Below are 26,821 nucleotides of genomic sequence, written 5' to 3' on the forward strand. Positions count from 1 at the left end.
TGATCTTGGTATTGGTGATGAACTTACTTGCTTATTTCGACAGTCTTAATGAAATAAATAGTGATTAGTTAATTTCTGGAGCTATTTACAAGCGCATGCATTTTCAAGCTATTAAATTAAAATGAATAAATATGCATAACTGGCAATGTAGAATTAAAAACCAAATACCCTAGACTAAAAGCCCTAATGAAAAAAATTCCAACGAGGTTTTTAATGTGTAATAATCTTTAATTTAGTCAAATTAGAATCTTCAAAAAAATATTTTTTCGAAAACAAGATTATCATACTAAAATTACACAATTTATTTATGTGATTCTCTTTAATATATCTCATTTGGAAATTAAATATTTTTGTAACATTTACGCCCAAGTTGAACTTTTACATTTCTTTCACTCATTACACACATTCGTCTTCACAAAGACCGTGTTGTTGTAAAACAATCAGTCATTTTCTTTTCATTGTTTACACTTTTTACCAACTATTTATCACTCAAACAGTGGTAAATAATTTGCTCTAGGTGATAAATAGTTTGAAAAAAATATATTGGACTAAATGTTTGCTTGCTGTAAGAGGAATAATTATTCTATGTGCATTATTAAATAGCCACAGAACAGCGAAGTAACCGCGCGCACTCAAAATGGCGACGACGTTTGAAAACGTGCGATTTGGAACTTACGGCGAGGATGGAAAATTAAGAGAGATGGTTGATCTTCCTCACAAGATGGAAATAACAGAAGAACAAGAATCACTAGTTGTAAATTTGTACAATGGTAAGCCCATGGTTGTAAATTCTACATCTATTTAAATAAGTAGATTTGGGTCTTGGTAAAATGCGAGACGCGAAAAATGTCGAGGCAAGACATACCTGCGGAATTACTGGAAAATTGCGAAACACAATTTGAGAGACATTTGTTGGTTTCATTATGTTATGGGTAGGAGTAGTCTAGCAGTAGAGAGCTGGACTGCTAACCCGTAACTCTCGAGTTCGAATCCGGGTTCAAGTCAGTAAACCGCCCAGGCCGCTATTATTAGGACCCGGGTCCCTATAGTCTACAGTACAGCCATGGCCGCTCTTCGGCCCGGCATTAAGTTCGTTACGCACTCATACCAGTATTAAAATTATACCTTTTATGTTTGATTTTTCTTGTGGATTTGCTAGTATTTTGTTGTGTTTAATTGTAATTAGCTATCCGACTTTGCTAGCGTTAGTTCTTGTGTCGCTATTTCTAAATACCCTATATTTAGCTCTATACACAAAATCATACAATAATTAAAGGTTATCGTAAGATGTCGTGGCCGAGTGGAGAACGTATTGCCTCCCAAAACTCTGTCATTTATGGGTTTGGAACCTATCTACCTCGGCTAGATGTATACTGTTTGTGAGAAGAAAAGTGTTGACAACTACGTTTAATCTTCTATCTCGATACTTTAGTTGTTTGTTTGGTTGTCTTCTTTTTGTTTTTTTTATAGATTCTATATCTTTTCTAGATTTAGGTTTTAAACACCGCCAATTATAAACATCGTTGCTCAAGTTTTTTTCTCGTCAGCGTCAGAAAAATACCGCCACGGTCTAGCTAGGGTCACTGTGAGTTCAGATTGGTTTAGATGTGAATAGTGTAGGTGTATAGCATATGTCATAGGAAGACCATTGCTATCTGAGATTTGTCATCTTCAAACCCCCTCAACCCAGCAAGAGGAAAAACATATTTGGGGCTATTGAGAGTTCATATGTTATATATTGCTTCTATTGAAGCGTACTGCAACGCATGCGAGAAATTTGTGTTCCAGAATACGGGTCTGGGAGCTGTAGACTGTAGCCTATAATGAGCTGTGTTACACATTTTTTTTTGTAGGCCTTTAAAATCAAATTACGTTTAACAGAAGACAATTTTTTTTACATATCTACTTACGTGCTCAACATTAGCTCAATCAGAGAAGTTCATACCATAGGCCATATATTATAGACATAACGACTCCCGTTCGCAATAACATTTGTCAGGAATGATATCAGGCATTTAAAGCAAGATCTCAATATATCATTTAGAATTACAAGAAAAAAATCACACCAACAGAAAAGATATATTCTGCATCTTAAAAGAATTATTGTTTAACTAAATCTTAAACAATTTTATTGGCTGGTCCGAATAGCTGTCGAGGTTATAAGGACCTGGGTCCCAATAGCTGCAGAGGCTATTGAGACCTGGGTCGGAATGGATGCATCCATTTTAGTTAACTACCAGTAACCTAACACCCCTTTTAAGATTTTATTATTGGACATTTGAATAAAAAATGCCCAAAATCTAGATCAAGGTTAAAAATTATTCAAGAAATGGGCAAATTCTTAATTTCCTTGCTCCAATAATCACTGTGAGTTCATATTGGTTTAGAGATCAGCAGCTGATTTTATAAAATCGACGCTTAAAATTCAAATGGTTTTACCAATATTAAACCTTGGAAATGGTGCTTGTTATTGGCTTGGTAGTATATATTCTGCAAAGTTTGCAGTCTATTTTCACATATTTTTGTCTTTATTTTAGTAAAGTATTTGAATGTCTTTTATTTTATTTTAATTAGGCCTACTTAGTTACATTTTTTAATTTCTGTTTATACTATATCTTTTCTTTTCATTTAATTATTTTCTTTTGAAACCTTTTTATTTTAAATATAGGTAACAATCGTACTAATTGTGTGTTTATTGGAAAAGAAACAGAAGTAGCTAGAATTGGTAACAGTTCATTGGTAGTAACAAATGACAATTCTTCAGTTCTTCTTGCATTCCCTACAATTCACAGTAAGTAGTTCTAATTTACCTTTTATAGGCCTACTTATAAGTTTAAAAAAAATTATAAATTAAAAAATAAATTTAGAGATCAGAATTTTTTAGTATGCAGGCTTTTAATCTTAATTTGGACCTCCTTTTTTTACAGTGATGAGAGCATTCAGACAAAAACTTACCAAGTTAAAAGAAGGGATGAAATCTGTTTTTACAGAAAGAACTGAAGAAGCATCTGCAGTACAGTATTTTCAGGTAGAATTTGAAAAATTAAATGTCTTTTAAATAATTTGGAGTAATTTTTTTTAATTAGCTTGAAACAAATTCTTTATTCCTATTTTTAAAACATTGGTTTTTAAATAAATACAGCCTTTTTTTCAGGTTGTCATGAAAACAAAATTCAGATTTAATATTTGATAAGTTAGCACTCCATTTTAAAACAAAACAGTACTATGTTGTGCTCAATTTGATTTTACAATTTGCATAGTTATCATGTGCAAGTTTTAACTACTATTAACAATGGTTCTTTTACATTAGTGATCAAGTCTGGCATTGTGCTGATCTTTTTTCTTTTTAAAAACTTTGTCCTCCCATTCCTTGCAATACTGATAAATAATTTATATTTACATGCTGCTATGTTATATTCTGTTATTTTTAAGATCTTCCCCTTTGCATGTCCATTACTGTATTTTAACATACAAAAACATTTTAACCTATTTTCAGAACTATTTACGATTAATTCCTAATTCTATCTTCTAGTTCTATGGGTACTTGTCACAGCAGCAAAACATGATGCAAGACTACATTCGTACTTCAACATATCAACGAGCTATGCTAGCTAATATATCAGACTTTCATGACAAGGTAGGCATCTAAGTTTTAACTAGAAATGTTGGTAAATTTTATTTTATATAAGTAGTTTTCCTTAAATGACACCAGTCACTTAGAAATCCTAACCCACGCATAAGTTTTAAAGATTCGCCTCTACAAAATCCTGTTCTATTAAAAACCTAATATTATGAGAAATTTTCTAATATTGAGCAGTTTCTATAGCATATTTTTAATTATACTTGTGTTATTTCTGCAATAACTTATTATCAAGCAATACTTATGTTTTGTTAATTACAGATTGTCCTAGATGTTGGTGCAGGCTCTGGAATACTGTCTTTTTTTGCCATTCAAGCTGGTGCAAAAAAAGTTTATGCTATAGAAGCAAGTAGCATGGCACAGCATTGTGAGGTTTGTACAGTCTTTGCACAATGGCAGTAAAGATAAGTATCTGTTAGCTAATCAGACTTAAGTTTTTGTGAAATCAATGTTTTTCAGACTCTGGTGCGGCAAAACAATTTGAGTGACCGTATTATTGTTATACCTGGGAAAGTAGAAGAAGTAGATGTGCCAGAAGAAGTTGACACCATCATTTCAGAACCTATGGGATACATGCTCTTTAATGAGAGGATGTTAGAGTCATACTTACATGCAAAAAAATGGCTAAAACAAGAAGGTAAAATATTAATATTGCTTTGGGTTTCAGGTGAAATTTTAGTAATTTAAATTTAAAAAGTGAGGAACAACCTATCATTCAAGAATAATGGTATTAAAAGTTTTAATAACTAAATTGATGGTTTTGTTAAAATTAAAATATCTAATGAAAGCTAATTTTAGAAAATGATTAATCTATTTTTTAAGGAAGCTATATAATACGCATCATACAAAAAAATTCTATTTATATTTGTCCCATTAGGTAGAATGTTTCCTACACAGGGAGATCTTCATATAGCACCATTTACAGATGAAGCTTTATACATGGAACAGTATCAGAAGGCTAACTTTTGGTACTCTATCATTTAAACAAAAATACTTTGTGTAATTTAGTGTATTTGTTTATCAACCCTGGTATCATTAGGATGCTGGGCTTAGGTTTTAATTTTATTTTACATTTATCAGTGCATCATTTTAATTATGTATTTAAAGACATTTTTACAAGCAAATTTAATTTGTTTTTATCAGGTATCAAGAATCTTTTCATGGTGTAAATTTAACTTCATTACGTTCTGCTGCTGTAGCTGAATATTTCAAACAACCCATTGTTGTAAGTAGATTAATTAAGCTGTGCCCAAATAGCTACATTTAAAAAATTTCAACCTCATTATTCCTAATGTCTCATTTGATAACTTTTCAATTTCATTTTTCAGGACACATTTGATATCCGTATCTGCTTAGCCAAATCAAATAAGTATGTTATAGATTTTCAGTCAGCTGATGAAACAGACTTACATGTTATGGAGATACCTTTAACTTTCACAATGCTCCAATCTGGCATGGTACATGGTCTTGCTTTCTGGTTTGATTGTGGCTTCTTGGGTTCAGAGTAAGTTCATTGTTTTGATACTATTGCTAGAAAGGTGTAAAGTATGTTCCATTTTTACATTGCATAAATTTACAAAGCTTTAATCCCTGACATTTTGTCTTTGCTGTTATTTCTTTGTCACTTTTTCTCAGTAAATTATGTAATACAGACTTAAAAAGTTTAATAATTACTTAAGTTTAAAAAAATAAATGCCAAGGTATATTCTTACGAGCCTTTACTTTGCTTAATATAGAAATATGTATTGCTAGTTTTTATCAAAACTAATTATCTTTAAGCTACTCTGTATGGTTGAGTACTGCCCCTACTGAACCATTAACTCACTGGTACCAAGTAAGGTGCCTTGTTCAAACACCAGTATTGGTAAAGCAGGGACAAACTCTCACAGGATTGGTCAAACTCACAAGTAACACCAGGTAAATAGTAATTAAAAAAACTACTGTGAAACTAAGATTCACAGAGCAGATAGACTGGTACAATTGTTACTGAAATGACTTGTCTTTTTAAGCTTAGCTAGAACATGCATGTCCAGTTCATGTAGCTCATGACATAAATGTTGAGATATATTGCAGGTACACATAACATGTTGGTTTAATTAATATTCTGATTCTAGTAAATTAATAAATATTTCTATCTACCAGACAAAGCTACGATGTTGATATTGAATTGAATATTCCTGGCACCAACAATAAATCTGTCAACTGTCTTGACCTGAAAAACCCATTCTTTCGTTACACTGGAACAGCTCCAGCTCCACCTCCAGGCTCAAATCAAACATCAGCTACTGATTCATACTGGAACAATTTAATGGCTTCAGGAGACAGTAAGATAATTATTTTTAAACAAAATCTCCCTCGCTTTTATCTATAAATTATATCTAAATATTTGTTTAGAAAGTTTCTGTTAAACTTGTACAGCACACAGTTTTTAATTTGAATAGAAAGTGAGCTATTGCTGTTGTATCATTCTTTTTACTTGCTTGATTTAACAGCACAACAGCAGCAAACATATGTCAATGGATTTGTAAATGGCATTGTTGACGTAGGGCAGGTATTAGTTCAGCAGCCCCATTTACAACAGCAAGGTGTAGTTCAAGGAAATCTCATTGCAATGTGTAAGTCATTTTATTTTTAAGAAAAAAAAAGCCAATACAATTAAAGTGTGTTTTAATTTAACTTCAATTATTTGTTACATGTACATTCTGTGTTTGTATTGAAGGCTTTTGAAAACTGCAGATTATTTTTATATTCATTGTTAAAAAATTAATTTTTGTTGTATTTCTTTGTTTATTCTTTTTACAATTGTCATGCAATCATTTTTCCTCTGTTTAGAATAGATAAATATATAGACGATAAAAACATGTAAAACATCAGTAAATAAAAAGCACACTCACCTAATAGGTTTATTAAAAAGAAACGATTGAACTTTTTGTTATATTGTAGTTATAGTTTCTTTCTGTGAAACTAACAGTTTATGAATATTGTAATTTTGATTTCATCAGGATGATGCACATCATTAAACTCACACCTCAACCTCACTTCACACATCCTCAATAGTTCCTCCTTACTGCCATTTTACAATTGACATTAGTATAAAAAAAAAACCTTATGGTGTCTTTTGAGTAACCCTTAATTTGTAAAGATGTGCGTCTATTAACACAGTGTATACAGTAATTATTGTGCTTAATTCAACTACTCAAAATGGCTAGTTTCTGTTGAACTTGCCAATTCCAACACTTGACTCTGTATTCTTTTCATAACAATGTTTTTCTTTCCTGCCACCTGGAAATATTCAGCTGAAGAGGTCATTTCAAGGTCAGAAGGTAATTGGAAATAAATATAACATTTAATAAACAAATAATTTCAATAGTAATTTTATTTAAAACCAGTCATATTTTTTTTCCATTGACTAACAAGCAATGTTAAGTGAATACATTTCTGACAAACTAATTGCATGATATGACTAATGCCAAGGTTGTCAATAACTCAAATTTTCCAAAGTAAGTTTGCTGGGAAGTTGAAAAAAAATTAGAAATGAGTAACCTTTAAAAAATACTTATAGGCCAATAGAGCAAAAGTTTAACAAAGTACTTTGTTAATATAAATCAGCAATATCATGCTTACAATAAATGTTAATTTGATTTGTTTTTAAGTTGGTTAATACAGAAAACTAAATATGAATACCATTCTTGATAAAGATATGAAATTATATTTAAAGATTTATATACATTATTAGAAAATATATTAACCTATTTTAGCAGAATTGAACTCTATCTAAATGAGTGCTGTAATATTTTTTTAAAAGTAACCAAAGTGCCGTTTAAAATAGTTTTCTACAGCATATTGAAATCAATGTGGTCATTTCAACTCTTTTGGCAGTTCTAATTAAAATGGTTACATTTAGACCTACTACATTTTTTGTATTAATAAAACAAAGCAATTTTATTATTTTAATAATTATGTTTAGTTTAAATAAAATTTTCTGTACCTTGAAATGACCATTATAATTACTCTAAGCAGAGGAGCTAAACTACCACTTATTTTTAAACCACATTTGCAACATCTATTTGTTAAAACATTTTTGGGGTTTCCTCTAGGTGATTTTCTAAAAGAAAATTTCTTTCATTTAATAAATAAATAAAGCATTCCAACATTAACCTTAAAGTGTTTTAACCTTATTTTCATTTTCAACTGGGGTAGAAAATACAAGTTATTAAAGTTAATTTTTCTGTTTTCAACTTTGGCACAGTATAATCACTACAAAATGTAACAATCCTAATTTTTTTGGCTTTACAGCCCAGACAGCACCAATAAATCCAGGTAGTATTCCTAGTGTGGGCATAATCACATCCAATGCCAATGCTCATCGCACATCCATCGGTGCTGGCATAAGTCCCATCAGCTTCTCCTCTCAGGTACTGGTATCTAATTTTCTGCTACTGTGTAGAAATAAAATTATGCTGACCTAATATTTTCCTGTTGTTGTAAGTTGTTAATTTATATGAGAGGTTTGTCCTATTCAACACATAGTATGTTTTAAAATGTGTGTAAAAAGTGCTGTAGAATTTAATATGGATGGATTGTCCATATGGTGTAATATAACAATACTTGTGCCGAGTTTTTAAAAAAATATAACCATCTGGTCTGTAGTGATATTTAAAAAAATACTTTCTACAATGACCTTAAAAATAACAGCCTGGTAAATGTTAAAGTGTAGTGTACTTGTACAAAAAATGCAAGAACTTTAATAATGCTTTTCATTTTTGTCATCTACTTTTATTATGTCTGGGGTTAAAAAAAGACAATTAAAATGTACCTTTTTACATAATTGTCTCAAATAATCTGTTAGTTTTCTAAAGCCTTCTGTTGGTTTCATTGTGTACATTTATCCCATAAGCATGTTGTTTGTTCAACCCGTTGTTTTAATGTTGTAATTTTTTTCTTAATGTATGACACGTGTATCCTCCCTATACTGTAAAGAAAAAAAATTTCTTAATTAAACTAAGTTGAGATAATAAAGGAAATATCATTTAAATAATTTTTTAGCAAGGTGATGCTTCTCATTGTTTTTTTCTCTTTTATACAATCAGGTAACAGCTAATGTTTGTTTCTGTTTTTCAGAATGTTATAACTGGTTCAACAAATCATTTCCCTGTTAGCAGTCAGTTCATGATTGGTGATTATGTGATGCCAGGCAACTTGATAATACAGTCACCAAAGTCAGAAACGTAGCTCAATTGTTTCAAAGGATGACCATGATTTTTCCTTTTAACCTGAACTATTGCAGTGAGAAACAGTGTTTCTAACTTTCCTTTAGGTTGATTTGGTCAACATAGTTAATTGGTCAGTCTTAGCATTGTAATTGTATAAATGATTTATTCAATGTTATTGGTGCTCTTGTCATTTGTAAAATGTATTAATTAAAACAATGTAATATGAATTAAGCATTTAAAACATGTAGCTGATGATTTTTTTTTATTATAACCAATAGCGCCATGAGCAACTATTGTTTGTATTGTTTTTTATCAATGGTAATGATTAATAATTAATGGTATGATTAAAATGTATTTTCTTATTTTGTTTCATCTGTAAAATGTTAATCCTTGTTTTGGCTGTTTTCTAAGTTAAGTTTTAACGCAACAGTTACTAAACATGCTTTTTGATTGAACAAAAGTGTTGAATGGTTCCCTAATTTTTAGACCAATGAAGTCCTTTATCAAATAAACATCTAAAGCTGACTATTAGAGTATGGGCTGTATCAGCCTGGTTAGATTTTGTTTGTCATGCTGACATTGTGAAACAAGACATGCTGGACCACAATATTTGGTGTGTAAATATCACACTGATGTTGTGACAAACAATATTGGTAATTGGTCTAATAAATTTTAAACTAATTTCCTTATTGAGATTACCTTTTCGTAGCAGTTTATTGCTTATTTTCTCAGTAATTTGCCTTCAGTTAATTTCATTTTTTTAAAGTCAGGTGTATGTATATTCTGCTTAGTAAATTGTCAATTTCAGTTTATGAAAGTTATCAATCAATTAAAGTAATTACAGATTTAAAACTAGTTTGTATTTTAGAATAGAAAAAGAAAATACTAGAATTTTAATGTTAATAATATCACTTTCATTAGAGATTCATCCCTATCTGAAATTAAAATTTAATCACTTTTTAAGTGAAAAAAATACTTTCTATAACCATCAGAAAATAAAAGGGGAACATTTTTTGTGCTACAATTCAGTTTTTGACATTTACATATTTTATGAATATCTTTCTCTGTCTTTTTGATTAAAATAACACAAACATATGTGATTTAACATTTAAATAGTAAAAAACTATGATTTGAAGCAATTTAATATTTTAATTGACAGCTTTAGGTAATTTTAAAATTTTGCTTAACCGTTGGCAGTCAGGCCATAAGAAAGTTTTTACAAGTACAGCGAGTTAAAAGACTGCATTTCTCTCAACTACACTTTAAAAAAAAATTTGATAACTAAACAAAATCTTAGATTATTTTGTCTTAATAGTATAATGCATAAATAGTAAATGCAAAACATTGAACAGAGAAAAATGAAAATAAAAAGCCTGAACTATTAAAAATCATTTTGAAAACTAAAGAAAATCAACAGATTCATTGACACTTTTTTGTATATAAATTTTAACTATATTAGAAACCAAAAGAACTAACACAATTTAACAGCAGTTTGAATTATTCCACTGGTATCTTTATATCTCACTACCAGCAAGTTTTCATTTAACTACTCATTCTATTAAATGTACCATACAAAGATCAGTTCTTGGGCTGTACAGTAAGAACCTCAGGCACATAGCTGTAAAGGGTTAAGCACAGCTAAATCTATTAATTCACATTTATGCAACAAAATTGATTTTTTAATTAAAGATGGCGGACAAAATGTTTTCTTTAACATTAAAAAAATACTTGTTTGGATATTCTGTTTTACTGTTTTTAAAATACATTTTCTTTTTTGAAAGTTTCTATTTTATTTCATGTTAACTGCTGCAGTGTATCTTGATTTGCCGGTCTTGACAATGCCTGAGTCCATTTGAGCAAAGTTTTTTTCTTTGCATTAAAAAGAAGCAAATTCTTCCACCTAAATAATCTTAAAACAAGATCTATAACATAATCTTTGGTATTCAGTTGGACAGCTTTAAGTACTAAGTTTTCCAATTATTTCCAGCTCTTTAAAAATGTTACTTTTGATAATTTGTTGTTTACTAAATGGGTAATTACACCAGACTAAAATTAAAATCTGAGGACCTTCTCTTTGGATCTCAAACTATTGAAGCAAGTTAGTCATGTGTGGCAGTATCAATTTCTATTTTAGAAACTAGCTTCATCAGTTAATCCTTTGGTGCAAATTATTCCTATAAGATAATGAAACAAAAAAGACCCAAACAGTGTTAATATATTTAATAGCAAACTACAATTGGTATATACAAAATATTCATTCATAATGAATTTCTAAGGTCTCTGGTAGGGGTGGGGTGTGATAGCAGCTTTGATATTGGTCTTGATTGCACTGGGAGCCCTTCCTATGCCAGATCCAGGCACTGAGGATAAAATAAAAATTTAAGTCACAAATATTTAACTTCAATATAAAATAGAGAGAATATCCCCCTAGAGAGTCAACTGAATAGACACGTCCAGTACCTCCCTAATTAGGTTTCTGAACTTTCAACTTCTGCTTAAAACATACAACCTAAAATGTAATGGCCTAGTTTAAAAAAGAAATAGAAATGTAACATTCATAGCTGCTTATAAACCCACCCATCCCTAGCTTGGGGAATTTTGTAAAAAAATAGGTAGGGTGTGAAGAATTACTGAAGAGAAAAGGTTAACAGGAAATTTTGTGGTACAATGAATATAGAGCAGTAATAGTAAGTAAGCCTCTACAATAAAAGAAGTGTTCATTATATTAATTCACAAAACATGCTCCTTACTCATAGGTTTTTGTGGTTGCATTTGCTGTTGCTGCTGCTGTTGTTGACTTTGCATTTGTCCCATAGGTGGTCCTTGTTGCATTTTTCCTGAGTTATCTAGACGTAGATTAGTTCCCTTTGTTATCATACCGATTAAAAATGCTGTATCTTGTGCAGATGAGGTTTGTGGAGGAGCATTTTTCTGACCTTGAAGACAACAAAAAACAGCCATATCTTGAAAATAGTACCACAATCTAATAACTAACTAAAAAATCAGCAAGATCCTGGTTTGGTTTCTCTCACAGCTAAATATCTCACTACTCACTAGAATCTTTTTCCCACTCATCACTTGAAGCATTTATTATATCTAGAATGTTGCTTGTTATTTTATTCAATGCTGTAAGTTGTTTCTGAAAAGGGAAGAAACAATAAGGTAAACATTAAAATGTAATTAAAACAACACAGAAACAAAATTCATGCTTGTTTTCAGTAGATTTTACAACCTATCATTTGTCTGAAAAAAAGGGGAATTACTGATAAATTATTAACATCTGCAAGCAGCCTTTATATTTGTTTAAAAAAGAATATAGACAACTTTAATCAACTTCAATTAGATCTACCTGTAAAAGACAATTTAAAACAATTTAAAAATGTAACATTAGAAAAAAGATTTTGCTATGCTATGCACTTATTAATTTTGGTTAGTAGTTATTTTGGACTGATTCTATTTAGTATAGACAAAATGCACATGAAAGTTTAATATTGAGAAATAAAAATATAAACAAAAATAATATTCAAGGCTGCATGCAAACAGAAATAACACTGATATTGTGATTGAAAATTTCTTATCTCAAAAAGCTAAAAGAACTTGGACAATCACTTTTATCTGAATTCCATGCTTTTTCTGAAACAAGTAAATAGAGTAAATTACATAGGAAAGGGCCATAACCTTTCATTCAAGTACAAGAATTAGTTTCCTTTTCTACTGATGGTAGAGGGGGGAAAGTTAACATGCACAAATGAACAAGACTGCATAGAAAGAAAGAAAATTAGTTATGCAGGTTAATATGGCATTACCTTACCTGGTTTTAGTAAAGGTTAAGCTATTTTTCTTAAATCTCTTACCTGTGCTACTTCTGGTGTTATAGAAGAAGCTTTGACACTCAACAGCTGTACTTTCTCCTCAACCTCTGGCTCTGGCTTGGTCCTCAAGTAGTCAGGTACAACTTCATGATTGAATGCAAGAACACGACCTTCTGTAAGTTTCTAAAGCAGTAAAAAGAAACATAATTTTATCTTAGAGAAGTCAGTATTCAATATTTTCACCGATCCTAACACTAACACCAGTTACACAACACTAGATGTACTACAACCATTTACTTCAAATCAAGATAATAAAATAAATACATCAGCAACCACAAAATGACAATGTAAACATGTCTGGACTAATTTTTTTTTTGGTATATCCATGGTAGACAATACTAGACAAACAAGTATACTACATTTAGATTGGTAGATTCATTAGCCTGATGTCAACATTCCTAAAATGACATGAGGAGGGAAAATGTAAATAGAAGTTACCTCCAAATGTGGATCTCTGTCAGGTGAAAGTAAAATAGGAAACAAAACATAATTTCTCAACAGTGGCATTTTTTCTGCTTTTAACAGTCTCTTTGTAGTGCTTAAACCAGATGATAAGACACCAAAATGTTCCATCATATTTGGCCTAAATTTAAAAAAAAAAGTTTTTTAAAATCTTTATTTCAAATTAGGAAAACCATAAACCAGAAATTAAAACTATTGAAAATGTAATTATACAAAGTGAAATTGGTAATTGTGAGTAGCTAAAAATTTAAACACAACCCAGCTATTTACCCCATGTTACTGAGATTACTTTTATTTAGGGTTAGGGTTCAGGTGTGTTGTTTCATAGTCCATGTAGATCAAGAAAAATATGCACCAGTAAAGCTAAGCATGTATTAAGTATTTATTCCATAGATGAAATCTGTGTTTATTTAAGCAGGACTGAAAAAGTTATTTCAAAATAATTATTTAACACATCTGATTTACCATGAAATGTTTTGATAATCATTTTCAAGTTTGTAGATGAAGCCTTGTATACTTTGCTTTAGTTCTCTAACACGATGAATAAGATCATCCAATGAAGCATCAAGCTGTTTCTCTTCTTTCTAAAAAAACAATAAAGGCCCATTTGAATAAAGTAGGGATAAGGCTCTAAGTCTAAGTAGTCTAAGTCTAAGACTCTAAGACTAAAACCTGTCTTAATCTTAATGAATCTTATCTTTAAGTGCCGAAGCCAACCTTAAGTTTTTTTGTTTTTTTTTTAACTCACAGACTGTGGGGCTTGCATGCCTGCAGATCTAGATTCTAGAATAGATCTAGATTCTAGGCCTTGACGCTAGATTCTAGGAGATCTAGGTTCTGGATCTAATTAAAATTAAACTCTACTTTTAACTTTTAACGTTCCGAACAAAAGCCTTATCATCTGCCCAAGGCTGCCCAAGCGGAAAAGAAAAATCAATATTATAATGCAGGAACGCCAGATAAATATTTATAAAATAAGTAGAATTTAAAAATGTAGCTTTGTAAAGAGCTACATTTGAAAACTTAAAGACCATTAGTAGACTATATGTTTTTATTAACTTTAAAAATGGTCAACACTTTGCTTTTTAGATGTATCATAATCAGTATACCCCAGTCCCCATTATATTGATCACATATTATTACAATTAAAAAAAATATTTTGAAAACGAAAAATAGGCCTGTCCTATTGGCTAAAATTTAGTTACGAACATACTAATATCGCATTTTAAAATGCAAAAAATGTGTTGTCACACTCTCTACGCCGTTCACCATCGTCACAAATTCCACCCCCCCCCCCCCCCCCCCATAAAAATAAGAAAAAGAACTTTAATAAATTCTTAGGTAGAAAGTCTCGTCGCTTCTAGATTTACAGTTTTGTGTTAATATTATCAACCCCCCCCCCCCCCTTTGCGGATCAAAACACTAGTTGTTGGTGACTTTGTGAGTCCTTATTTCAACAAATGAATCATTTTACGGACCTGATTGAGGATCAGCAAGTAATGACATCACACTAGTGGTTTCGACCACCGGATCTCGAAGTACGAACTTTTGCATGCGTGATCAGAGTGTCTTCCAGAATTTTTTTCTCGGGGGTGGGGGGCTTGCAATTTACGGGGGGAGGGGCGGACTAAAGTTTCCGGGGAGGTGGACACTGGTAAAAGTATATATTTTCTATATAAATTCCATTTCGTTCGGGAGGGAGGGGGGGGGGGGGCGATAGACTTTCTTCAGATGTCAGGAAGAAACACAGTGCGTGATGATAACCATCGGGGTTTATTAAATTAGGACATCGATCTATTCTAAACATTTTTATAAAAGAAACTCAAATATCTTAATAAGAAAATTAATAAAAGGTAAATTCAAAGCTTTTTTTATAAGATTAAGAATATTGTGTAATAACCTGGGACTAAGTCTATTTAGGGAAGTGGCATTGCCTGAGGTCTTGCCTAAAATAAAGTTACAATATGGGCTAATACAACGGCTACTAGAACTAATATTTCCGGCTTTTACCACGCATGCCCAGTGCGGTCTTCCCGAAGATTAATTTGACCTATATTTCAAACAACCGCTAAGACGCCATCTTTTTCAGTTTGTTGTTTTGTGAAATCACTGGTATGTGTGCTATTACGTTAAGAAGTTTTTATAAAATTTAAACAAATAATAGGACAAACACAGTGCGATAGTCTAACAGTTAACGGTATTGAAAGGCGAGCTATCGACATAAACAAGTTTGATTGGCGAACTTGATTCTTTGTTTTCATTGGTGGGAATGACATAGCACCTGATGAGACGATTGGATTGGGCTGTAGCCTATTAAAGAATCTCACCAATTTATTGGTCCGAACAATAATTTTCTACTGAAAGTTATTGGGCCGCTCTAAACCAGGGCCACTATTTATTGGGATAGAATACCAGATCTAGAGAATCTAGGCCCCTATATCTAGCATCTAGTTCTCTACTTCTAAAATCTAGTCTAGTTTCCATTTCGATTTAAACCCATGATTTTACATAGGCTGATAACTGATTTTCCTGATGCTCCACCAACTTACCACTCCACTTCACCTTTTTAAAATACGTGGCCCAGTCTTATTTTCAAGCCCTAGGCCTACAAATTATTAATAAAATAATAATAAAACTTCGGCCCTAATTATTACTAATTAATAATTATTACAATTAGGCGCCTATATATATATATGACTTAATAATTAAAAAAAAATTATGGGGATTGGCTAACTAACACCATTTACTATATTACATAAGTCAATATCTATATAATATATATTATATATAGGCCTATATATTATATATATATATACACTAACTCAGCATATAGAATATAGTACATAAGCCATTAGCAGTCATTTTACATTACCTATCACTTTTGAATTTCCACTAGTCTTATTAAGTCTTATAAGACTTATAGTAATATATACTAGGCCTAGATCTAATACACATTAAATCTCAGTAGGCCTATTTCAAATAAGATAGACTACTACTATTGCTTTTTGAAGCTTTTTCTGAAAAAGCTAGACCCCCTCCACCCACAACATGGCATCACACTTAGATCTAAATTTTAAATGATTTAAGCCTTACTTGTCTCTCTAAATTGCAATTTTTGTGTTTTGAAATTGAAATATCTTAATAATATATTATTGATAATTAGGCCTAATTAGCCTATACATTTCAATTTTATTACATGATTTTATTTTCAACTAGATCTAAGAAAAATATAGAAAAAGACTTTTCCTCCTACATTTCTTAGGCCCAATAGCTTTCTTTTTTTAAAAGTTTAATTTTGTTAATTTACATTCAAATTTAAATACAGTACTTATTGTTTTTCAGTTAAAAATAAACAGTTCATACAAATTACAAAATGTCTGGTGACCAAAGTTATGTTTTACAAAGTGGAATATCTGATCAAGCTCAACAAATGCTTGCAAACTTCTGGCCAAATGTCATTGAAAATATAAAGCAGCTTAGTGCGGTAAGTCTATAATAGTATAATTACATGTTTAGAATTTATCTTTGTATTTAACTGTTCATTTTGGTAAATAAAATAATAAAAGGTTAACATTGTATTCAACATAAACATATTGAATTGAATGCATATGCCTACATATATGCCTTTTTCTGTAATGGGTGTCACAAAGCAGCAATATATTAGTGTTATGTTGCATATTTTTTATCATATCATAATTAATAAATGAAAAAGATTTGTGAATAAGTATACAAAAAAAATCATTAAATGCACTAAGTAAAGATTACCCAGTTCACCAGTTATAATAATAACATCATGCAAGAGATTTCCGCCTCAATCTGAAACAATAAAAAATAGTATGGCATTTTATGGGCACATTTACATTTCACTGACATAATTCTAAGTTGGCATTAATTTGTTTTAAATTTTGACAGAATGATTACAAAACTCAAGAGCTACCCCTGGCCAGGATAAAAAAGATAATGAAGCTTGATGAGGATGTGAAGGTGTCAATATTGTTATGAACATTTTCCAAACACTTATTTTAGGCTTACACATTCTACCTACATTTGTAATTTATCATGTGAATTCTTTAAACTCAGTTAACATGTTCCAGGGCCTGTTAAGGTGTTTATTCTTTAATCTATAGTTTATAAAAATCTCTAATTAAAACATCTAATTGCTAAACCTAGGACACACTGCCTTAGCATAGACAAACTAAACTAAATAACAATCAAATTGTTTTAACAGATGATTAGTGCTGAAGCTCCAGTTTTATTTGCCAAGGCCGCTGAAATATTTGTCAGTGAGCTCTCCTTAAGAGCTTGGATCCACACAGAAGATAATAAGCGTAGGACATTACAGGTAGATTCATTAAAATTTCTTATTATCCTTAGTGTTCCTTCTGGCATGCTAAATTTAACGTAAAAAGTATCGTTGGTAAGAAAGTATATATTGCAAAATCATCTATTTTATAGATTTACAAACAGGTTGTAAAAAATCATTTAGATTTTAATTGTAATTTTGTTTAACGTTGTTTTATTTTAGCGTAATGACATTGCAATGGCTATCTCAAAGTTTGACCAGTTTGACTTCCTGATAGACATTGTACCGAGAGAAGAACTTAAGCCTAGTAAACGCCAGGTAAGCAAAAAATATTTTAAGAATTTAACAATTCTTTAGGACTTTTAAAATAATTAAATTATTTCATTGTATACAAAATGTTCATTCTTTAATTTACTGACACTCTAGAATAATCATATTATATTTTTAATGAATTATTTTTATTTTGTTAAAGGAGGACCTAAACAGAACAGGAAGTAGTTTGCCAGACCAGATTCAGTTCTATCTCCAGTTAGCACAACAACAGTCACAACAAGCACAGCAAACACAGGTTGTCCAGCAGCAAACTCAACAGCAGGCCCAGGTAATTTAATTTGCCATTTAAAACTGAAGGGTGTCATCTTGTTTATATTCAAAGTATTGCTATTTTATTTGAAAAATAGAATTGTAAGAGTTGATTAAATTCCTACAACTGGATACTTCAAGGTACTAAAACCTGGTGCTTGTTTGTGTTGCAGGTTCAGGTGACACAGGCAACATCATTACAGCAGATCCAACACACACCAGTACAGCAGACATCAGCATCAGCCACTACAAACCAAAGCACAGCAGTTCAGCTACCAAGTAAATATTTCCTTTTTATTGATCTAGCTTGTTCTTTGCCCTCCATGATGCTGAAGTCACTATATTTAATTGTTGGCCATCGGGTCATTATTCTTAAAAACTCCATCACCTAGGGCAGCAGTTAACCTTTTTATCAAATAAACATCAATTTACTTTTATTAAATTCTAACAATATAAATTATAATTTTCTTTTTAAAACAGGTGGTCAAATTATTCAACAACAGTTCCAGTTACAAGTATGTAAACATTTAAGCTTCACATGTTATAATCAGATAGTTGAACTAAATTCGTATAAACTTCAAGAAAATTACATAGTTGAGCAGTAGTAGTGTGCACAATTTCTAATCCTTAAGTCTTGAAATCTTTTCACTGACTTAAGTCCACCCAGCTCTGATGGGTACCTGGGGGTAGTAAAGGTGGCTGGGCATAGTGCTTACCACTATTCCTTCATATAATGAGGTAAGAGAAACAGGTAAACTCTACTTCTTGTTCCCAATGAACTGGCTTTCCTGAAAGGCTGGTTCTGCAAGGAAACATTTCATTTAAATCTTCATTAAGAAAAAATTAAATAATTAGACAAAAAGATTTTGTGTATAAAAAAGATTGATTTGTGTACAATAGATTACAGTTTATAAACCAGATTAAATTTTCTTGCTTTTCAGTCTCCACAAGCACAAGTTATACAACTTCCACAAGTTTCTCAGCAAGTTGTCTCCCCTATCCAGAACTCTGTTATGCAACAGCTCCAGCAACAACAGCACTCACAACAGCTTCAAACACAAGCTCAAGCACAGCAGCAACAGCCAACAGCACAAGTCTACCAGCAGGTTATCAATGCCTCTGGCCAACTCGAAAATATTCCTGTAAGGTCAATTTCTTTTTAAATGACAAGCTAAATGGTCACTTGCTAGTTTACAGTTGAAGCTTATTCATTGATACTTGATTGTTTTCAGATTCAGTTAACTCCACAACAGTTACAAAGCTTACAGTTGCAGCTACAAAGTAAAATTGCTGGCCAGCAAATAGTTGTTCAAGCCCAGCAAGACCCCAATGTTCAGTTTTCACAAGCCCAGGTAAGTTCAGTCTTACGAACTTTAACCATCTGTTATTATTTGTTTTCAAGATTCCGCTGTTACAGGTAAGTTAGGTTGTATTTACTGGTAAGGGAGCTCATTTGTCTAAAAAAATCATTCATATTTCTTTTGCTGTTTTTTTTTAATTCCTTATGCTTATAAAAATTATCTATATATATATAGATAAATTTAGACTGAGATTGAGATAAAAAAAAGTTATAAAAAGTTATAAAATATGAGACATTGTTTTATTTCATGTGTATTTTTGGGTCACATTATGAATTATTATGAATTAGCAATACATTGGTTTTTATACTGATAGTTAAATAGTTATCTAATTCTGTGACAACACAGACATTTTTTATAAGATTTAAAAAATCTTCAATAAATGCATTTTAATCTTCACCTAATCATAGTGCACACTTCTGAAAAAAATGAGAGCATGTAAAATTGTTTATTTACAGCAAATTTATCAACTTCAGCAAGCAGGACAGCAGCAAATATTTATACATTCAGATGAGCAGGCAGATGGTGGAGCAGATTCTTAAAAAATGTTGTGACCGTTATGCAAGTTAATGTGATTTTGAAAAAAAATACAAGTTATGAATAGGCTGTAAAGTGTTGGGTACCATATACTGACAAATGAAGAGGACCTATTTAAAGTTTAGTTTCAATAAATGAAATGCTTGTGGACAAGTGGAACAGTCTTCCTGAATAATTTATTTAGCTAATTTCTTCCTAAAAATATTTATGCACTCGCTTTCAATGGAAAGATTTAGCCTTATAAAAATTGTTATAAAATAATTTTATAAGACTGTTAAAAATGGGTAGATCAAGATGTTTCGTTACAAGAAAACGTTTAAAAATATATTTCCTATACTACTTTGTTAATTTCTTCATTTTGTAAAATAGTCATAATGTAAGCTCCAATGTTGTAAATTTAATAATTGAATAAACGCTTGAATTTTAATTGTTGTATGCATTCCATGTTTTTTCATATTAAAGTCCAGTGATAATTATCTAATAACGGTTTTGTCAGAAACTGTGCACAGAATAATTAAAAAAAAATGCATTTATGTCAATAAACCATTATTAAATATCAGTGCTTATAACAATTTTAAAATACTTATCTTTTTACTTCGCCATGGTTTTTTTAATACTGCCTATTTACATTCAAGACATCCATTTAGTGGTAGATAAGTATAAAGATTGAATGAGAGAAAACACAGTTATTTCAGCAAACATCTTTAATGAACAGTTAAATAAGCAATCCCAGATTTCCAGCAATAATAAAAAGACAAATACTCTACTGAACTTCACACAAACCAATGAACAAAGCCACGCAAGGCGAGTATTAATGAGACAATTTTAATAATCGTGTATAATAAATAGACAAAGACTTGTGTCAGACTAGTTGGAGCTGTGTTTATCCTTAATAACCTCAACTAATTTCAATTACTGAGACTAACTGTATAACCAGGAAAAACATAATTGCTACTAAATACATCATCCATTGAAGATAAACAATACTCTTCATATTGATAAATAGATAGATCTAGAATATAATAAATTAACACAGTGCCAACAAACACTTCACACTTAATGGAAGTAAAAGTCTTGAGAATTTAATCATTTACTTCCATTTAGCTTTAAAATCAAATAGGCTTTTTTAATTTTGCTTTAATCTAGAGATATCATAATTGCAGATTGTGCATTAATCTTTTTAATAGCAGCTTGTGTATTAATCTTTTCTTAGACATTTCTACATTGCAGTGGTGCTCAGTACTTTATAAAAAACCAACACAGGAAATGTAGTGTTCTTATTAATTGAAACTTGTTAATTAAATGTTACTTGAATAAGAAATGTTATAACTCTGTTATAAAAAAATACTAATATCACCTGATCATTTTTTTATTGTGTTGGCTGTAAATGATCTTATGAAATGTTTGACATCCAAATGAGTGCATTCAAGTCATCACTGGTAATAACATCGGGATCAGGTGCAACGACAGTTGGACACCCATGTCTATCAGAAACTCTAAAGTTCATGTCCTGCATTGTTAAGGATCGTTTGAGAGAATCAGGAATAGGCAACAACGCTGCATGATCTTGTAGGTTTGGGGCCATGGCTTGCCTGATGACAAGCAAACAAAACAGTTTGAGCGTTGGTGGCTGCACGTCTACCTCAATGTTGTTGTCCAAGGGTAGCGGGACATCTTTCGTCACCTGGCCACCTGCTTTGATGAGTGACTGCAGGGTTTGCATTTCACAGTGGACAGCTGCCTGGTATACAGGTGACTTACCTGGGAAAACAAAGTCATTTGGTTCATTACCACACCATTAGGCTAATTAAAACAAACACTTACCCAAGTCAAATGGTTATTTTTTTTTTCCAAAGTAAATTCTTCTAAATTTCCAGTACTATTATGTTAGCATAGTTACTTTATAAATTAAAAAGAAACTTTTTGAGTGACAAATGGAAAAATAAATCTGTAAAACACTTTTTGTACAGTTAATTAGATAAAACAGCCTAAAATTATATAAATGCTAATACAAAAAAAGTGTCAATGAAATATATGAGAAAATGTATCTGCTAACTTAGACAACTGATTTACTTTAAAAAAAAGGAAAATGGTACAGGCAAATCTGCAAAAACTCTGTGATTATTTAGATAAACATCCACTTTGAACAATTAGAGTTCATTTGATAATAGTTGTATTTGTTTATTTAAATGCTCCAATTCCCTTTTGGGCAGAGATTGTGGCATCAGACTGGGCCAACATGATTATGGTTGATCTTAAACATTTATAGATTTTTAAAAATATTTCAACATTAGAGCCATTTACAATGACTTGTTAAAATACAGTCAAAATAAATAGTGTGGTATACCTGATAAGTTTTTTGCATTAACATTAGCTCCAGCTTTGATGAGGTGATAGGCAGCATACCCCTGGTTATAGTACACTGCTGTGTGAAGGGGGGTGGCACCATAGATGTTTGTTCCTTCAATTGGTACTCCCCTTTTTAATAAAAGCTAAAACAAGATTTCATATAATCTATTTTAATTACCAATACAAAGCATGGCTTCAAAATATTTTTAAAAAAAGGCTTTAAATATGAAATTTTCTTCTAGACAAATATATTAATAGCGGCTTTTGTGCCTTAAAAAATATATATTCTAAATTAACAAATAAAATGGCCCAAATATACTTTATATTACTTAAACTTTTAAACTTGACATTGTTCAAATAAAATATATATTTAATGGTGCTTCGCTAACTTCATCAAACAAACTATACTTTTATACTACTTTAGCTACATCAAAAAATAAAATACATTTTTAAAAAAAGCTTACATTTATGATGTCCACATTTCCCTTGCTGCAGGCTATGTGTAGAGTGCTGTCTAACTGAGAGACAGTGACATCACAGGGGTTGGCACCTTTGTCCAAGAACAGCTGCACTATTTCAATGTAGCCATAGCAGACAGCTGTATGCAGGGGAGTCCAGCCATCATGGTCCAGCTGGGACATGATGTCAGCACCTTCCTCCACCAGTAACCTGCACACGTCTTTATGGCCAAGGCAAGAGGCTGTGTGAAGGGGAGTGAACCCATCTGTTTGTGTTGCATTCACTGAGGCACCTGCTTCTATCATCCACTTCAAAAGAAATGCATTTATATTTAACATATTAGGCAATACAATTTTTTGTTTTGTTAGTCAGGAGTTATCATTAAATCAAACAAATAAGTGATACATTAATTTTAAACATTTTTGTTTGGACCAAAAATAGTACCAAATAGAAAAATATAATTTTCTGCTCGATAAAACAAGACTTATCAATTAATTTAACCTTTAAAGTGCACCAAGCCATGATTGTGTCTTTGCTGTTACATAACTTATAACATGTAAGGCCACGTGGCACGCGCTTTAAGGGTTAAAAATAAAAACTGGATAAATTAAAAAAAGAAAAATAATCCTTTTTAAAGTAACATGCAGTGCAAAGAAAATATCAACCTGAACTGTCTATAAATAACAGTATTCTCTTAAAAGAAAATTATTATTTTACCCTGATCATGTGAGCTTGACCATACATGGCAACCCAGTGCAGAGGTGTTCTGTGATCACTGTCATGCTGGTTAATGTGGGCTCCTCTCTGCACTAGAAGCTGCAGGGCACTCAAGTGTCCTTTGGATGCTGCAATGTGAATGGGGCGCCTTTCCCACAAAAGGTCATCGCTGTTTGGTGTATTAGGGTCAGCTCCCGCATCTAGCAGCAAGTTCAAAATCTCAACGTTTCCCATGGCGGCCGCACGGCAGATGGGACTTATCATCTGCACATTGAAATTCGGATTCAGCTTTTTTTTAAGCAGCAAGTCTCGACAAGTGTCCACGTCGTTATTGTGTATTGCATCCACAAGTCTGACCCGGTGATCAGCTGACCCAACCATGTGCACATGGACAGAGTTTGAGTATTCAATATCAAATGGTGCTGACCAATCAAATTTAAAGGAAATGGCACGGAACAGAGGCACTGGTCTGTCTGTCAATATCTGTGCCTCAGGTGGTGGCTTGACGTCACTTTTACCAGGTATGCCATCTGTCAGTGCAGAGACCGCATAATACCGGTCACTTTTGTTGTACTGTTGCTCAGCGTATGACGTATTTTCCGCTGATTCCTGCAGGTTAAACTGCAGGTCCAAATCGTGGCTGTGAGCCTCGACAGGAGAGTCATCACCCACTGCCACCTGACTTTCCTGTTTGTAAGGTGGATAAAATCTTTCAAACTGCTCTTCATCGCTGAAGTCATTATCTCTTGAGTTAGACCTGAGATTTTGCTTATGACTGGGATTCATATTTTCAAATGTCACTTGACCTGAAAATTTAAAAGTACACTTTTAAATAATACAATATATTTTCTCATCTCATAAACATTATTTATCAATGTAACTGATTAAAAAATCATACTCAGTCTTTTAAAATTGCTTAATACAATATATTTTCTCATCTCATAAACATTATTTATCAATGTAACTGATTAAAAAATCATACTCAGTCTTAAATGCGTTTATCATCCTCCATTTAACAGAAATGTACACACTAGTGTTTGAATCCGAGGTATTTGAATGCCTCATTTAATGGTGGCTGAAGTTCTGTTTCCAACTCAGCACAAAACAGATTTTTATCATCTGGAACAAATGTATGTAATCTAATTAAATACAAAAATAATAGATATCTCTATCTCTCAAAATAAAATTGATTAAAATATCATGTCAAGTGTCTCTCTTGCATGGTAATATAAAGTTATATGACCCCAAAAGTGACATCACCACATTTTCAAATAGCAATTGTTGTAGCTATGATGTAAACTGATATCTTACCAAAGTGAACTCACATTGACTCCTTGACCATGTAGATTGCAGATCTAGAGATTTTTCTCCTATTATCAAGAAATAGTGTAAATATACAAGACAACAAAACAAAAAAAATGTCTAGCAGTTTTGTCTTGTTATTTAATATAAATTGTGTAGGCCCCTAACTATTAGATTGAAATTACAATTTTGTAGTTGTTTTTTAACATACACAAATTTCAGTTATTTGTTGTTTCTATTCAATGTATGATTGTAAGAGATTGTAAGCTGTTTTAGGGTTATACTCGTATTTTTTATATTCTAGCCTAACGAGTTATTTACTACAGTTAGTAGCCTAACTAATTTAAATTTAGAATAATCTGGTACGTAAAATCGGCTGAGGCTATTAATGTGAAAAAAGGTGATTCATTAAATTTTAGTAAATGTTACTCATTCTTAGGAGGATTTAGATCTATGTTTTGAAAGTTACAAAAATGTTTCCATGTTTCATTCATGCAACCTAGCTCAGTTACATTAGCAGTCATCTTGTTTAACTTTTTTTGGTAGCATTCTAGCTAGAGATTCAGGGGAAACCACTCTAAGTTATAGATGGCCGCTGTTTATATATATTATAGGCCTATATAGAATATTGATCTATAGTAATAGTAATAGCAAATCTTGCTAGCAAAAACTGCTGTTTAAAGTTAATTTCTAGCCTATATTTTTATATTTAGCAATTGATTTTGGTTAATTATTCAGTTAGGCCTATCTATTATATTTAACACACATATATCAAAATATAGTAGATCTATATAATCTACTTGTATTAAAGCCAAAACAATGAGGGAACTTTCTTTTACATTTCTAGCCTCTGCCGAATAAGTAAGTGTAAGTAGTAAGTACTTAAACTAGATCTCTAACTCTGTCCAGAGACCCACTAGGCTAGATCTAGTAGGAGTAGATTGTGACTGGAGTAGATTGTGACTAAGGTAGAAGTAGTCAGTAGATTCTAGAATCTAGCTAGTCTAGATCTAATTCTAGTCTAGATCGTTCAGTAGATGGCTAGTGGCTAGATAAAAGATATACACTGCTAGAGTTAAAGAAGCAGTGATGAGTGAGTTAGATTCTGCTACTGAACTGCTAGGAAGCTCGAGTCTGTAGGTAGGGCACAGTGTAGGCCCATGTTCTAAAAATCTAATTCTATTCTTAATATAAATTGTTGTTTTTAAATAGATCTAAATAGTATAGTTATAGAAACATACTAAATTTAAAGCCGTTCCAATAACGTCATCGGTGTCATTGAAAACGAATACGCAATGACTACAAATAAAACAGTTGCCTAACTTGTAAACACAATTACTTTTTACTAGCAGTCAACTTTAATTTATTCGCTATGTTTCCGATTACTTTTTTTTCCCCCGAACGAAAAGAAAGTGGTCTAAGCACCGACAGTCTTAAAAATGTAAAATAAAGAAATAAACTGTTAGTGTTACACAAAAAAACAAAAAAAAACAAAAAAAAAAACAAAAAAAAAACAAAAAAAAAACAAACAAACTAACAAAAACACAATGTTTGTAAAAAACCTAAATAGGATTAGCCTATAGGCCTATAGTATAACAATTGTATTCGTTTTAGGCTAATACAGATAATACTCTTATAAATAGATCTACATACAGTAAAATATTACTTTGATAAAACCATGCAAAGAGCACTCGTAGTCGCATACAACAAACAAGGGGTTCTTTCGATGCATTTAACTTATTTCTCTAATTTAAAGTACTCTAAAAATACAGCCTGGACCAGACTAAATAAGTATATTCATAGACTACCTGTATTCATTATATGAGATCCGAATTCTTTAAAAATGTCGCCCTCATCACACATATCGTTACAAAACTAAGAACCTCCTCTCCCCCTAGGAGTGACGACATACATGCTTTAGAGAACACAATATATATTTAAAGTCTATTGGCCTATTTACATATAGCCTATCTCTCTCTCTCTCTCTCTATATATATATATATATATATTCGTATAGGCCAGGGGTC

General features: G+C 31.6%; 4 protein-coding genes across 15 annotated transcripts; 2 read left to right on the forward strand and 2 right to left on the reverse strand.

The window, feature by feature from the left end:
- The first annotated feature begins 200 nt into the window (after positions 1–200).
- LOC131936455 (histone-arginine methyltransferase CARM1) lies at positions 201–10,683 on the forward strand. 5 transcript variants are annotated; one of them, XM_059293451.1, is made up of 16 exons: positions 201–217; positions 604–770; positions 2,669–2,791; positions 2,928–3,028; positions 3,533–3,637; positions 3,902–4,012; positions 4,100–4,277; positions 4,518–4,608; positions 4,784–4,865; positions 4,969–5,144; positions 5,420–5,557; positions 5,783–5,964; positions 6,133–6,255; positions 6,937–6,963; positions 7,937–8,055; positions 8,762–10,681. In XM_059293451.1, exons 2-16 carry the CDS (start codon positions 638–640, stop codon positions 8,870–8,872), a joined length of 1,800 nt encoding a protein of 599 aa, XP_059149434.1. In that variant the 5' UTR covers positions 201–217; positions 604–637; the 3' UTR covers positions 8,873–10,681. The 5 variants fall into 5 exon arrangements, with proteins under 5 accessions (XP_059149434.1, XP_059149432.1, XP_059149435.1 ...); XM_059293450.1 differs by lacking the exon at positions 201–217 and adding an exon at positions 406–431; XM_059293449.1 differs by lacking the exon at positions 201–217 and having other exon boundaries at positions 399–770; positions 8,762–10,680.
- Positions 10,684–11,039: 356 nt separating this feature from the next.
- On the reverse strand, positions 11,040–15,431 carry LOC131936445 (mediator of RNA polymerase II transcription subunit 8-B). 4 transcript variants are annotated; one of them, XM_059293426.1, is made up of 8 exons: positions 15,359–15,431; positions 13,653–13,771; positions 13,164–13,308; positions 12,708–12,848; positions 12,463–12,486; positions 11,908–11,992; positions 11,604–11,789; positions 11,040–11,213 (listed from the first exon to the last, which is right to left on the reverse strand). In XM_059293426.1, the coding sequence occupies exons 1-8, from the start codon at positions 15,407–15,409 to the stop codon at positions 11,125–11,127; spliced, it is 840 nt and encodes a 279-aa protein (XP_059149409.1). In that variant the 5' UTR covers positions 15,410–15,431; the 3' UTR covers positions 11,040–11,124. The 4 variants fall into 4 exon arrangements, with proteins under 4 accessions (XP_059149409.1, XP_059149413.1, XP_059149411.1 ...); XM_059293430.1 differs by lacking the exon at positions 15,359–15,431 and adding an exon at positions 15,088–15,173; XM_059293428.1 differs by lacking the exon at positions 15,359–15,431 and adding an exon at positions 13,936–14,103.
- Positions 15,200–20,053, forward strand: LOC131936442 (nuclear transcription factor Y subunit gamma). 2 transcript variants are annotated; one of them, XM_059293425.1, is made up of 11 exons: positions 15,200–15,299; positions 16,530–16,671; positions 17,100–17,171; positions 17,416–17,529; positions 17,713–17,808; positions 17,963–18,091; positions 18,246–18,351; positions 18,553–18,587; positions 19,014–19,214; positions 19,305–19,424; positions 19,889–20,053. In XM_059293425.1, the coding sequence occupies exons 2-11, from the start codon at positions 16,561–16,563 to the stop codon at positions 19,970–19,972; spliced, it is 1,068 nt and encodes a 355-aa protein (XP_059149408.1). In that variant the 5' UTR covers positions 15,200–15,299; positions 16,530–16,560; the 3' UTR covers positions 19,973–20,053. The 2 variants fall into 2 exon arrangements, with proteins under 2 accessions (XP_059149408.1, XP_059149407.1); XM_059293424.1 differs by lacking the exon at positions 15,200–15,299 and adding an exon at positions 15,437–15,524.
- Positions 20,054–21,342: 1,289 nt separating this feature from the next.
- LOC131936441 (ankyrin-1) lies at positions 21,343–26,181 on the reverse strand. 4 transcript variants are annotated; one of them, XM_059293423.1, is made up of 7 exons: positions 26,036–26,181; positions 24,818–24,862; positions 24,475–24,611; positions 23,493–24,298; positions 22,781–23,083; positions 22,315–22,459; positions 21,343–21,728 (listed from the first exon to the last, which is right to left on the reverse strand). In XM_059293423.1, exons 4-7 carry the CDS (start codon positions 24,276–24,278, stop codon positions 21,361–21,363), a joined length of 1,602 nt encoding a protein of 533 aa, XP_059149406.1. In that variant the 5' UTR covers positions 24,279–24,298; positions 24,475–24,611; positions 24,818–24,862; positions 26,036–26,181; the 3' UTR covers positions 21,343–21,360. The 4 variants fall into 4 exon arrangements, with proteins under 4 accessions (XP_059149406.1, XP_059149403.1, XP_059149405.1 ...); XM_059293420.1 differs by having other exon boundaries at positions 24,804–24,862; XM_059293422.1 differs by having other exon boundaries at positions 24,804–24,862; positions 26,134–26,176.
- Between the last annotated feature and the right edge of the window lie 640 nt (positions 26,182–26,821).

The sequence above is a fragment of the Physella acuta genome, unplaced genomic scaffold, assembly GCF_028476545.2.
Source record: "Physella acuta isolate Inbredline_101_S28 unplaced genomic scaffold, ASM2847654v3 ptg000178l, whole genome shotgun sequence".
Classification (NCBI taxonomy): Eukaryota; Metazoa; Mollusca; class Gastropoda; family Physidae; genus Physella; species Physella acuta.

Excerpts from the sequence above, each read along its gene's own strand:
- LOC131936455 (XM_059293451.1), top strand. The coding sequence starts at position 638 with ATGGCGACGACGTTTGAAAACGTGCGATTTGGAACTTACGGCGAGGAT. Across the intron at positions 3,638-3,901 it reads TATCAGACTTTCATGACAAG|ATTGTCCTAGATGTTGGTGC; the intron begins GTAGGCATCTAA and ends TGTTAATTACAG. Across the intron at positions 4,013-4,099 it reads GCATGGCACAGCATTGTGAG|ACTCTGGTGCGGCAAAACAA; the intron begins GTTTGTACAGTC and ends AATGTTTTTCAG.
- LOC131936445 (XM_059293426.1), bottom strand. The coding sequence starts at position 15,409 with ATGTCGATAGCTCGCCTTTCAATACCGTTAACTGTTAGACTATCGCAC. Across the intron at positions 13,772-15,358 it reads CTGTTAGACTATCGCACTGT|AAAGAAGAGAAACAGCTTGA; the intron begins GTTTGTCCTATT and ends TTGTTTTTTTAG. Across the intron at positions 11,790-11,907 it reads TGAGTGGGAAAAAGATTCTA|GTCAGAAAAATGCTCCTCCA; the intron begins GTGAGTAGTGAG and ends GTTGTCTTCAAG.
- LOC131936442 (XM_059293425.1), top strand. The coding sequence starts at position 16,561 with ATGTCTGGTGACCAAAGTTATGTTTTACAAAGTGGAATATCTGATCAA. Across the intron at positions 18,092-18,245 it reads AAACTCAACAGCAGGCCCAG|GTTCAGGTGACACAGGCAAC; the intron begins GTAATTTAATTT and ends TTTGTGTTGCAG. Across the intron at positions 19,215-19,304 it reads GCCAACTCGAAAATATTCCT|ATTCAGTTAACTCCACAACA; the intron begins GTAAGGTCAATT and ends GATTGTTTTCAG.
- LOC131936441 (XM_059293421.1), bottom strand. The coding sequence starts at position 24,278 with ATGAATCCCAGTCATAAGCAAAATCTCAGGTCTAACTCAAGAGATAAT. Across the intron at positions 22,460-22,780 it reads GAAATGTGGACATCATAAAT|CTTTTATTAAAAAGGGGAGT; the intron begins GTAAGCTTTTTT and ends ATCTTGTTTTAG. Across the intron at positions 21,729-22,314 it reads TAATGCAAAAAACTTATCAG|GTAAGTCACCTGTATACCAG; the intron begins GTATACCACACT and ends TTGTTTTCCCAG.